The sequence below is a fragment of the Oncorhynchus keta genome, chromosome 5 (assembly GCF_023373465.1).
Source record: "Oncorhynchus keta strain PuntledgeMale-10-30-2019 chromosome 5, Oket_V2, whole genome shotgun sequence".
In the NCBI taxonomy this organism is placed as follows: Eukaryota; Metazoa; Chordata; class Actinopteri; order Salmoniformes; family Salmonidae; genus Oncorhynchus; species Oncorhynchus keta.
The window spans coordinates 21,522,479-21,535,449 of record NC_068425.1 but is presented as its reverse complement, the minus strand read 5'-3'; the positions used below and the strand labels follow the sequence as shown (position 1 = coordinate 21,535,449).

The following is a 12,971-nucleotide window of genomic DNA, read 5'->3' as shown; positions in this document are numbered from 1 at the left end:
CCAGAAAAGATTACATCTAATGTTTCCTTGTCTTTCCCTAATGTATTCTGTCATAGGAGAAACCACTGCCACATGTCTTTATATAATGCGTTCGTTCTGTCAGTAAGGTAAGCAATGCCAACATTCTATCTCTCTAAAGTCCTCCTTCCTATGTGTTTCTCCACAGTAACAGGTTTCCCTTACCCGGCCACAGGGGCTACGGTGGCCTATAGGGGTGCCCACTTGCGAGGCCGGGGGCGGGCTGTGTACAACACCTTCCGCACAGCACCTCCACCACCACCTATTCCAGCCTATGGAGCGTGAGTATCTGTCTGTCTGTCTGTCTGTCTGTCTGTCTGTCTGTCTGTCTGTCTGTGTGTGCGTGTGTGTGTACATGTATGATGTGTGTTCCAAAGGATGAATATCAAAGCCATAGGGAGCTATAGAAAGCAGAGATAGCATGTTACTGGGCAGATCTCACTGGACTGTGATGATCTCCTGGTTGATGTGAAGCATTCAGCCTCACACTCCTCTCTTATATCTGCACACTGCCTGCCTGGCTGTCTGCCTGTCTGGGTGGCAATGGGAGTGTAGGGGAGAGGAGAGGTCCAGCTAACCAAAGGCCTAGCTTGGCTGCCTGGCTATCTGTGATTAGATCAGGGCCTGTCTGTGGCGATGAGTGATGAGTAGAGGGAAAGAGAGGGGAGGGGAGGGCTCCAGTGATGAAGACGGGTCCTAGGACTGTGGGTCCCCTACACCTCCCACCCACTCTTGGGTTCTACGTTCCCATCCTCTCCTCTCCACTCCTGTCCCTAACTCCTTGCTTCTCCTTTATTCTCCCCACCTCCTCTCCCAACCTCCTCTCCTCTCCCCACCTCCTCTCCTCTCCCCACCTCCTCTCCTGACTTCCCAGGGATTTATATGTTAGCATCATGTGACCGTGCTCCTTCCCTGTTGAGCTCCCTCTTTTCATCCCTCCTTCCCTTTCTCTTCCTCCTTTACCCCCCTCCACCGTAGCCTCCTGACAACACTGCAGTGACTGGAAATATATATTTCTTTTACCAGAGCAGAACATTTCATGGGAATTGTGAAATGGCTGCATTTCCCCCCTTAATATGTCATTCATTATTTGTGGTGCGCAGCAGCCGGTAAGAGCTGACCCTGTAGACGTGCAGAGCCACTTCCATCACTCTTGTTTTCCACCATGCAGATGTCTGCTTGACTTGCTCTCATTGGAATAGGCTAGGTTCTAAACATCAGTGTGCTGATCCAATCTGTCTGCATATAAAACTGCACAGAACCCAGATGAACTAAGGCCTGTCCACCATTGCTCTCTCATTTCACAGAGTGGTGTACCAGGATGGCTTCTACGGAGCAGAAATCTATGTAAGTAGCGTTGTCTCTTTCTCTCTCTGCGTGCTCAGATGAAACAGAAGTAAAGCAGACAAAAGCAGCCAGCCCTGGAGACTAAAACACCATCTCTGCAGCCCCCAGCGTTCCCCCTGCCTCTCTGCCAAGCCCGCGTCGATTAGGCATCTCTCTGCCGTGCCAAGAAACCTGACAACAAAATTTAAAACCCCCTCAGCACCTCCCTCCTCTCCCTCTCTCTCCTATGATGTCAGACTTTGGCAAACAGACAGATCCCAGCTCAGTGTCCCGTGTCAAGTCGGTCTTCTCTCCCCTTAAAATGGCTTTTGGAGGTGGCTTGTTTCCGCCCTTTATGTGTGTGTGTGTGTGTGTGTGTGTTTGTGTGTGTGTGTGTGTGTGTTTGCGAGCATGCATGCCTGACTGTCTCTGTGTGTCCGGGTGGGGACAACCCTCTCTCTCTGTCTGGCCCAGGGGGCCTGCGTGGAGCCTTAGTGGGCCTGTGTGTGACCTTAGTGGGCCTGTGTGGGGCCTTAGTGGGCCTGTGTGCCTCCAAGCCATCACGGTGTGAGAGATAAGAGGAGCGGAGGAAGATTAAGGGATTAAGCTTCTCTCTGGGGCTGTTCATGCAGGCAGGGGCCACAGCACACACAGCGTCAGGCCGGCCCCAGTGCACGCTGCCCTTCACAGAGAAAAGCGGGACGCTGTGGAGATAATGCTGAAATTACCAGACTGCCCCAGTTTGACAGCAGTCCAAGCGTTTGGGGGGGGATGTTATTTGCCGTTTGAATCTGTCGTTTTTTTCTGCCTCTCTGTCCTCTGCATTAGGGAAATGACAGCAGGCGCAGACAACAGTGCTACTGATTGCCTCTTACTTTAACCCTGTCTGCATACGAGCAAAGGGCCGGTGTCTGGGAACAAAAGTGCTGGACTCCACAATGATATATGGCTCAAACAAAGCCCCATGTCGTAGCACTGTTTGTGAGTGGCTGTTAGCGACACCAGCAGAGGGAACAGTGTAGAGGAAAAGTGGCTTAATGCGGTCCTGTCGGCCCTGGGCATTTGGCCTCCCTCCCTCCCTCCTCTCCTCACCTCCAGCTAAGCCCTGGGTCCCAGTGCCCTCTGACCAGTCCTGGGGTATCTCGCCCCATCGCTCAAGCCGTCAGCCTTTCCCCCTGTGCTCTACTGCCATTAGTTTTGGCAGTGGCCACTGCACGGACACTGAACGGCTTCAGACTGCCGGAGTGAGCCCAGAGATCTCCTGTGACAACAACAGCAAGTCCCACAAGCCTCTCTGTCCTCCACTATCATTCAGAAGACAGTAGCCATGTATGTCACTGTCATGACCTAGTCAAATTCCATTCATTTCAACAGTCCTGAAGCACTTGCCATTAAAAAGATAATCTAGGATGATACCACAACATGAGACCCTGCTTCACAGGGAGTACATACTTACTTCGTATTTACTTCGCCACCGTGGCCTTTTTTTGCCTTTATCTCCCTTATCTGCTCACATTGTATATAGACTTATTTTTCTACAATATTATTGACTGTATGTTTGTTTTACTCCATGTGTAACTCTGTGTTGTTGCATGTGTCGAACTGCTTTGCTTTATCTTGGCCAGGTCACAATTGTAAATCAGAACTTGTTCTCAACTTGCCTACCTGGTTAAATAAAGGTGAACTAGAAATAAATCCAAAATAAATATTAGGAATGGATGTATTCATATTCATACACACAGTCAGGCACGCACGTGACACACTGGGACTAGACACAATAACAAGTGCGTTGCACTGTTGTGGGCAGGATTTGACGTGTGCAAGTGATTTATTGTGTCTGTGTGTTGTTGGGTTTTGTTGCTGTAATCAGCATCACTGTCCCACGGCATGGCCATCCCACAGGAACTCCTCTGCCTGGCCTTAGCCATGACTTCCTGCCTCCATGGGCAGGGAGGATGACTCAAATACAGCGCCTGGCCCATCTGCCCTCTGACCTGATTCCCCAAAGAGCCCTGGCCACAGTCTTTAGACATTCCATCTCCACGGTAGTGTAGCTCGCCTTTGAACTAATAGAAAACATGTATTATTACCAGCCTCCTATTAGTGCTGAGCGATTCACTGAAATGTTGGTTATTTTTTCCCCTTTTTACTTCTGTGAGCTCAACTTTCCGCAGTTACTCTATAGATTAATCAGATCAAGCCCGAACTGTGCGGTGTAGGAGGGAGTTGTAGTTTCCAACAGGCCAATATTGTACATAGTTTAGAGCAGAAAACGTGGGTAATTAACTACCTACTTGTCCGGTCTGTGTGGGTGCACTGAGAGGGACTAGAAGAGACAGAAGACGGAGAGAGAGGAGTTGCTTCGGGAGGTATCTCTACCTGAAAATACATTATTTAAGTGGTTGACATTTGGTATTCAGCAGTCATAAATGTATGCCTTGTTTACTTTGAAGAACTATTAAAACATTGATTTTGTCAGACAGCAGCTCAATAGAACTTGGAATGAAATAGAAAAGTTGTAAAATAAAACAAATGTAATGTACACAATAACGGGCGTCCCGGGTGGCGCAGTGGTCTAGGGCACCAGAGACTCTGGGTTCGCGCCCAGGCTCTGTCGCAGCCGTGGGGCAACGCACAATTGGCCTAGCGTCGTCCGGGTTAGGGAGGGTTTGGCCGGTAGGAATGTCCTTGACTCATCGCGCACTAGCGACTCCTGTGGCGGGCCGGGTGCAGTGCACGCTAACCAGGTTGCCAGGTGCACGGTGTTTCCTCCGACACATTGGTGCGGCTGGCTGGCTCGGCTGGCTTCCGGGTTGGATGCGCGCTGTGTTAAGAAGCAGTGCGGCTTAGTTGGGTTGTGTTTCGGAGGAAGCATGGCTTTCGACCTTCGTCTCTCCCGAGCCTGTACGGGAGTTGTATTGATGAGACAAGATAGTAACTGGATATCATGAAAAGGGGGTAAAATTCAACAACAACAAAAATATTTACACAATAACTAAAATATATTATTAAAGTAAAGTCATGTGAATAAAACATCAATAAGTGGTAAACCACTACCATCATGGGACTTTTATTCATTGTTTTATTCTGTGTTGTTACACCACAATAAATAGGGCATTTAATGTAAATAAAAGAAATTGTCATCGAAAACCGGGATTATTTTTTAATAATCAAACCGAAACCGAACCCAACCTCAAAAAGCACTCTCAGCACTACCACCTATATATATACCCATCGTAGGATGGAGATGGGCCAATGCTCCATTGGTGCTAATAGAAAAACAGTAGGTGAACAGCTTCATTTTTCAGTTGGAGTAATGACTGCTCTCCCCAATGAAGTTTTTAATTCCTTCTCCCACTCTGGCAAATTAATACACAGGTCCTGACTTCCCAAACACAGTCCCTGTTACAGTGCCTTCAGAAAGTATTCATACCCCTTGACTTATTCCATATTTTGTTGTGTTACAGAGTATTTTTTCCCCCCATAATGACAAAGTGAAAACATGTTTTTAGAATTGTTTGATAAAAATGAAATATAGAAATATCTATTTACATAAGTATTCACACATGTTCAAATCACCTTTGGTCTTTCTGGGTCTCTAAGAGCTTTGCACATCTGGATTGTACAATATCTGTACAATATTTGCACATAATTTATTTTTTTATTTTATTTTATTTCACCTTTATTTAACCAGGTAGGCTAGTTGAGAACAAGTTCTCATTTGCAACTGCGACCTGGCCAAGATAAAGCATAGCAGTGTGAACAGACAACACAGAGTTAGTTACACATGGAGTAAACAATTAGCAAGTCAATAACACAGTAGAAAAAATGGGCAGTCTATATACAATGTGTGCAAAAGGCATGAGGAGGTAGGCGAATAATACAATTTTGCAGATTAACACTGGAGTGATAAATGATCAGATGGGCATGTACAGGTAGAGATATTGGTGTGCAAAAGAGCAGAAAAGTAAATAAATAAAAACAGTATAAAAACAGTATGGGAATGAGGTAGGTGAAAAAGGGTGAGCTATTTACCTATAGACTATGTACAGCTGCAGCGATCGGTTAGCTGCTCGGATAGCTGATGTTTGAAGTTGGAGAGGGAGATAAAAGTCTCCAACTTCAGCGATTTTTGCAATTCGTTCCAGTCACAGGCAGCAGAGTACTGGAACGAAAGGCGGCCAAATGAGGTGTTGGCTTTAGGGATGATCAGTGAGATACACCTGCTGGAGCGCGTGCTACGGATGGGTGTTGCCATCGTGACCAGTGAACTGAGATAAGGCGGAGCTTTACCTAGCATGGACTTGTAGATGACCTGGAGCCAGTGGGTCTGTATGTAGTGAGGGCCAGCCGACTAGAGCATACAAGTCGCAGTGGTGGGTGGTATAAGGTGCTTTAGTGACAAAACGGATGGCACTGTGATAGACTGCATCCAGTTTGCTGAGTAGAGTGTTGGAAGCCATTTTGTAGATGACATCGCCGAATTCGAGGATCGGTAGGATAGTCAGTTTTACTAGGGTAAGCTTGGCAGCGTGAGTGAAGGAGGCTTTGTTGCGGAATAGAAAGCCGACTCTGGATTTGATTTTTGATTGGAGATGTTTGATGTGAGTCTGGAAGGAGAGTTTGCAGTCTAGCCAGACACCTAGGTACTTATAGATGTCCACATATTCAAGGTTGGAACCATCCAGGGTGGTGATGCTAGTCGGGCATGCGGGTGCAGGCAGCGATCGGTTGAAAAGCATGCATTTGGTTTTACTCGCGTTTAAGAGCAGTTGGAGGCCACGGAAGGAGTGCTGTATGGCATTGAAGCTCGTTTGGAGGTTTGATAGCACAGTGTCCAATGACGGGCTGAAAGTATATAGAATGGTGTCGTCTGCGTAGAGGTGGATCAGGGAATCGCCCGCAGCAAGAGCAACATCATTGATATATACAGAGAAAAGAGTCGGCCCGAGAATTGAACCCTGTGGCACCCCATAGAGACTGCCAGAGGACCGGACAGCATGCCCTCTGATTTGACACACTGAACTCTGTCTGCAAAGTAATTGGTGAACCAGGCAAGGCAGTCATCCGAAAAACCGAGGCTGTTGAGTCTGCCGATAAGAATTTGGTGATTGACAGAGTCGAAAGCCTTGGCGAGGTCGATGAAGACGGCTGCACAGTACTGTCTTTTATCGATGGCGGTTATGATATCATTTAGTACCTTGAGTGTGGCTGAGGTGCACCCGTGACCGGCTCGGAAACCAGATTGCACAGCGGAGAAGGTACGGTGGGATTCGAGATGGTCAGTGACCTGTTTGTTGACTTGGCTTTCGAAGACCTTAGATAGGCAGGGCAGGATGGATATAGGTCTATAGCAGTTTGGGTCCAGGGTGTCTCCTCCTTTGAAGAGGGGGATGACTGCGGCAGCTTTCCAATCCTTGGGGATCTCAGACGATATGAAAGAGAGGTTGAACAGGCTGGTAATAGGGGTTGCGACAATGGCGGCAGATAGTTTCAGAAATAGAGGGTCCAGATTGTCAAGCCCAGCTGATTTGTACGGGTCCAGGTTTTGCAGCTCTTTCAGAACATCTGCTATCTGGATTTGGGTAAAGGAGAACCTGGAGAGGCTTGGGTGAGGAACTACGGGGTGGGCGGAGCTGTTGGCCGAGGTTGGAGTAGCCAGGCGGAAGGCATGGCCAGCCGTTGAGAAGTGCTTATTGAAGTTTTCGATAATCATGGATTTATCGGTGGAGACCGTGTTTCCTAGCCTCAGTGCAGTGGGCAGCTGGGAGGAGGTGCTCTTGTTCTCCATGGACTTCACAGTGTCCCAGAACTTTTTGGAGTTGGAGCTACAGGATGCAAACTTCTGCCTGAAGAAGCTGGCCTTAGCTTTCCTGACTGACTGCGTGTATTGGTTCCTGACTTCCCTGAACAGTTGCATATCACGGGGGCTATTCGATGCTATTGCAGTCCGCCACAGGATGTTTTTGTGCTGGTCGAGGGCAGTCAGGTCTGGAGTGAACCAAGGGCTGTATCTGTTCTTGGTTCTGCATTTTTTGAACGGAGCATGCTTATCTAAAATGGTGAGGAAGTTACTTTTAAAGAATGACCAGGCATCCTCAACTGACGGGATGAGGTCAATGTCCTTCCAGGATACACGGGCCAGGTCGATTAGAAAGGCCTTCAACATGACTTCAACATGATTCAAGATCTGTTAAGTTGGTTGTTGACCATTGATAGACAAACATTTTCAAGTCTTGCTATAGATTTTCAAGCTGATTTAAGTCAAAACTGTATCTGGGTCACTCTGAAACTTCCAATGTCATCTTGGTAAGCAACGTTTAGGTTATTGTCCTGCTGAAAGGTGAATTTGTCTGCCAGTGTCTGTTGGAAAGCAGACTGAACCAGGTTTTCCTCGTGAATTTTGCCTGTGCTTTGCTCAGTTCTATTTATTTTTATCTTAAAAACAAGCATGCCCATAACATGATGCAGCCACCACCATGCTTGAAAATATGAGGAGAGGTACTCAGTGATGTGTTGTATTAGATTTGCCCAAAACTTAACGCTTTGAATTCAGGATATAACGTTAATTTCTTTACTTTAACATTTTTTTACTTTAATGCCTTATTGCAAACAGGATACATGTTTTGGAATATTTTTATTCTGTACAGGCTTCCTTCTTTTCACTCTGTCAATTAGGTTAGTATTATGGATTAACTAGAATGTTGTTGATCCATCCGCAGTTTTCTCCTGTCACAGCCATTAAACTCAAAACTGTTGGCATCGTGGTGAAATCCCTGAGAGGCTACCTTCCTCTCCGAGTTCTGAAGGACGCCTGTATCTTTGTAGTGACTGGGTGTGTTGATACACCATCCATAGTGTAATTAATAACTTCACCATGCTCAAAGGGTTATTCAATGCCTGCTTTTTTATGTTTACCAATCTACCAATATGTGCCCTTCCTTGCAAGCCATTGGAAAACATTTTTACTCCTGAACTTATTTAGGCTTGCCATAACAAAGGGGTTGAATTCTTGTTGACTCAAGGCATTTCAGCTTTTTATTTTGTATTAAATTGTAAACATTTCTAAACGTCAACTTTGACATCATGGGGTATTGTTTGTAGGCCAGTGACAGAACATCTCAATTCAATCCATTTTAAATTCAGGCTGTAACACATCAGCATGTGGAAAAAGTCAAAGGGTGTGAATAGTTTCTGAAGGCGCTGGACGTCTTGGTTTGCTCCTGTGCAACACAGTACGTGTAAAGATAAAGGGGTCTCTTCAATAATGCAGCATGTTGCTGCTTCCCCATTCTGAATGCGGGATGAATTTGGGGAGCGTTAACACACCACTGTTCTGTTCTTTCTCATGTGGACGTTGTTGTGCACCTACTGTCACGCACTGTGCCACAGAGGGAACGAATGGCTCTCCTCCCCAGTCTCACAGGGGATCACTCATTCTCCGCTGCCTCAGCTACCAAATATTAAACAGCTCCCTCTGGCTGTGTTCTGGGCGTCTTGCACCTTGCCTCAGTGCCTCAGTGACTCTTCCATTTAAAGAAATTAGACGTTTTGAATGGTTTCATATGAATACTTGAAAAATGAATAGAATATGCAGTTTTGAAATGTTCCCAACAATGGACAATGTTTCAAACCCGATGTTGGATCTTTTAGTAAGTGCTTGTATTATTTGTTTGAGAATATGGTAATACACATGCTGTTGTGGGTGATTGTGTAACAGTCTGAGTTTCCAACAGGGGGGCTACGCTGCGTACCGATACGCCCAGCCCACCACCGCTGCTGCCTACAGTGACAGGTGAGTACATTCCACCTGCTGCATAACATAAAACACATCATATTACTTGAACAAATGGAAGACCATTGATATTGTGATGGATTCAATTAGAAGTTGTGACAAGGTCTGACAAGTGACTTCAACCTTTCCCCAACTCTCCAAAGTATCTCCCACATAGAAGGGTGAAGATAAACTCGCTCTGGAGTTGTGACCCTCCCTCAGATTGAACTGTCCATTAGGAGATCCACTATGGCCTCAGGCTAAAGCACACAAAGAAGTAACCTTGTTCGACAAGATGATCTATCCCATGCCTCTCTGCCTTTGACGGGCGAGAGGGCATACCAACTGTATTTATGAATGGCCTGCGGTCTGCGGGAGGAAGGGAGAGAGGGATGGATGGATGGGCAGGGACTCTATCACTTCTGACTGATGTCATTCGGGTTCAGGTGTGCTCCGTTTGAGGAGGCGTGGCTGATTCATTCGGGCCTTCAAAGCTGCTGTCAGGCTGGATGTGGGCTGGTTTGGGAATCTAATCTGGGAGGGATTGAGCATGTCACTTGTGATAACGTACACCCTGCCTGAGAACCTGAAGATCATATCGATAATGTGAGATTTATCTGGCCTCGCCGCACTGTGAATTATGAGCAGCCGTGCTCGGAAGGGAGCAGAAATTGGACAGCAGCTTTTTCCTCTGGGAGGGATTTAATTCCTGTTTCTCTTGCCTATATTTTCCTCCTGAGATTTAATGTAATTCGCCCGAGTTGTTTGTTTTGCTTTGTTTTGCTTCCCTTGTCTGTTTGTTTCTTTTTGAATAAGCGGTCAAGCCCATTGGATCAATAGGGGTTTGTCTCAGCAATACCTTATCAGACTTACCAGCGGAGCAATCAGCCAATCATGAAAGGAGGTCACAGGGATCATAAGAGGCTTGTAAAATCCCCATAAAATATGAAACATTCATTTTTCAAAATGCTTGTGCCCACAGGCCTGCTTCGTATTACTGAGGCCCTGCCAGGGGCCAATCAGCGTAGTGAAGCCGTGTGACGTACGTTCTGAGGGGCCGTTTGACCTCGAGGTGGTTAGCAATGCCACTCTGGTGAGAGCCCATTTTGTAGATAGATTAGCCTTAGTGGGCCTCTGGGGTTTGGTGCTCACAGTAGATAAGAGTATCACAGAGACCACCCCTGACCATGTCATGGTACAGCCCATCCTCTCCCCCTGGAGCCTTCTCATCCAGCTCCTTCCCCCTCCACGTCCTGCTCACTGACCTTGGGTGTTGGACTCCAATGGGACACACCATATTTAGATCTTATATAACTCAATGTCCTCCTCGCCCCGCTCTAGCCTTGTAGGCTGGATGTCTTGTCTCCTTAAGGAAAATGACATTTCTCCCTCTCTCCTCTTGGTTTTTATTCCTGGTTGATTTGGTGCCCTCAGTGCTTGGCTGGGAGTGCCTTATCTGCTCCGTACAGACCCTCATTTGCAAGCGAGCATTGAAGAAAAAAAGTAAATAAAGGAATATGTGAAGTCGAGTAAATAAATAAATAAGCACACATCTTGTCCTGTCTCAGAAGGAAATTGGAAGGATTAGTTCCAAACCAGCAACAATGAAAAGACATTGGTGTGAGCCCACTGTTCAGCTTGGGTAAACAACAGCAGGGTGAGAGAGTGTACACAGACTGGGCCCAAGCCCTCCAGCACCTCTATCTTTCTCTGTTTTCTCTTTCTTTCTCTCTTTCTCTCTCTCTCTCTGTCTCTCTTTCTCTCACCCCTCAATACCCATCACTGCCAACTAATCAAGGTGACAGTGAAAAGGACAATGTGTATTCACAGAGAATGATCCAACCACCTTTGAACTCCTTTTCTACTCAGCCTTGTATCGTTTTCTAAACCAGGGGGTAGAGAGAGGGAAATAATTGTTTTAGAGACTTGAATGTGTTGACTTTAGGGCCAGGTATCCAACAAGCATTGAAAATATACTCTACGTCAATGACCCTAATCTCCTGGCCTTTTCCATTGCAGCTATGGCAGAGTCTATGCAACAGCAGACCCCTACCACCACACAATCGGCCCTGCCGCCACATACAGTGTGGGGACCATGGTAAGTCTGCTCTCGCTTTCCTCTGCACCCTGTTGTTGGCTAGCCACACTAACACAGAGCAGAGGCCGCCAGCCGCAGTACTCTGTCGCTCCAGGAGCACTCGGAGATAAAGACCATTGAACTAAGCCAAGTCAGTGGGCTTTATTTCCTCTTGTCATGCTGTTTGGCACAACCTAGTGGAGTGCAGCAGAATTCCCTAGCATGTGGTCATTGTGAATTCAGTGAAATGGATTTGTTTCATGTTTTGTCACACAAGCTCACCTCATACATACAATATTAATTTGATTCAGGCTTTTTACTGCTAAAATGGGAATGATCACGACAGCTAATTCAATCCAAACACGTGTGCATCTTCAACACTAATATAATCATTCTCTTCCTGACACTATTCAACTCCAAATGAGTTGTTCCATTCTTCCTTTCAGCCAAACTCTAAACTTAAAGGGGTGAAGTTGAATGGTTAATGTCTGTTTTTAGCTAGCTTTTGCAGCTAACATCAAAGATGAAAATATTATCAGTAAAAGACCATCCTATAATGGGGAGATAGTTTCTCAATGTTTTGTTTTACAATGAGGGCATGGGACTGGGCTCATAGACTAATTTGAAAGATTAACGACCATCAAACGCATGCAGCAGTGTGCCGTGGGACATGGAAGAGAAAGAGAGGGATGGAGGGAGGGAGTTCTCTCACTCACCCCTCCAGTCCACAAGGTTGATGGGACGAGCTCTCTCTGCCAGACAAATGGCTTAAATGTACCATTCCGGCATGCATGTGATTTTTCAACAACATAAAAAACAGCGTACAGTTCCCCGGTGCAGCTGCTAGCTAAAAGCTTTCATTAATTAAGACATTTATTTTTTTGCTCTTCATTTACTTAATTAAAAACTGTGCTTCTTTTCCTCCAAATTTCCTTCCCTTCTCTGCCACTCTTAGTCACCCTTTCTTAGCCAGGCTGAATTTGGCCCTTCATGTCTGAGCTTGGGTTGTGTGTGTGTGGGGCAAGTTGAGGGGATCACTGTGGTGGGGTGGAAGTTGAGGGGATCACTGTGGTGGGGTGGAAGTTGAGGGGATCACTGTGGTGGGGTGGAAGTTGAGGGGATCACTGTGGTGGGGTGGAAGCTGGTGAGGTGCGAGACCCTGGTAGTGAATAAACCATCTTGACACAATAGGAGTTCAGATCTTACAGTGAAGAGACACACCATGAAATAGATTCAGGAAAAAATTGGTTTGGTTACTAATTCTTTAGTCCTCTTTGATTAATGGTTCCAGAGGAGAGAGCAGTGATTTTTGCATTTAGAAACCTTTCAATAATTAGTTCCTCTGAGGTTGCTGAAAATTCTCTTTGCTGATTTCCAGCGTGCAAAAAAATTGCAAATGCTTTTTTATACTGCTGAAAATTTTATACAAGCAAGAGGGTTCCTTTAAATTAAGGGATATTAGCCTTTGAAGGTTTGTGTGTGTGTGTGTGTGTGTGTGTGTGTGTGTGTGTGTGTGTGTGTGTGTGTGTGTGTGTGTGTGTGTGTGTGTGTGTGTGTGTGTGTGTGTGTGTGTGTGTGTGTGTGTGTGTGTGTGTGTGTGTGTGTGTGTGTGTGTGTGTGTGTGTGTGTGTGTGTGTTTGCCCTGGTTACCCAGAGCATGGCAGTAGACCTAGGGAGCAATATCCTCTGGTGCAATACACATGCAGAAAGGTGTGGGCACTATGGTTGGACTTGAAAGAGAATTATGATTAAACTCCTTTGAACTTAATTCGCTTT

The 12,971-nt window shown here is 46.2% G+C and overlaps 1 protein-coding gene across 1 annotated transcript in view; it reads left to right on the top strand.

The window, feature by feature from the left end:
* Positions 1 to 12,971, top strand: part of LOC118384199 (RNA binding protein fox-1 homolog 3-like) — a 49,755-nt gene that overhangs the window by 30,264 nt on the left and 6,520 nt on the right. The window contains 4 exon segments of the mRNA XM_052519070.1: positions 167 to 299; positions 1,326 to 1,365; positions 9,081 to 9,139; positions 11,138 to 11,216. Coding sequence (XP_052375030.1) covers positions 167 to 299; positions 1,326 to 1,365; positions 9,081 to 9,139; positions 11,138 to 11,216 — 311 coding nt within the window.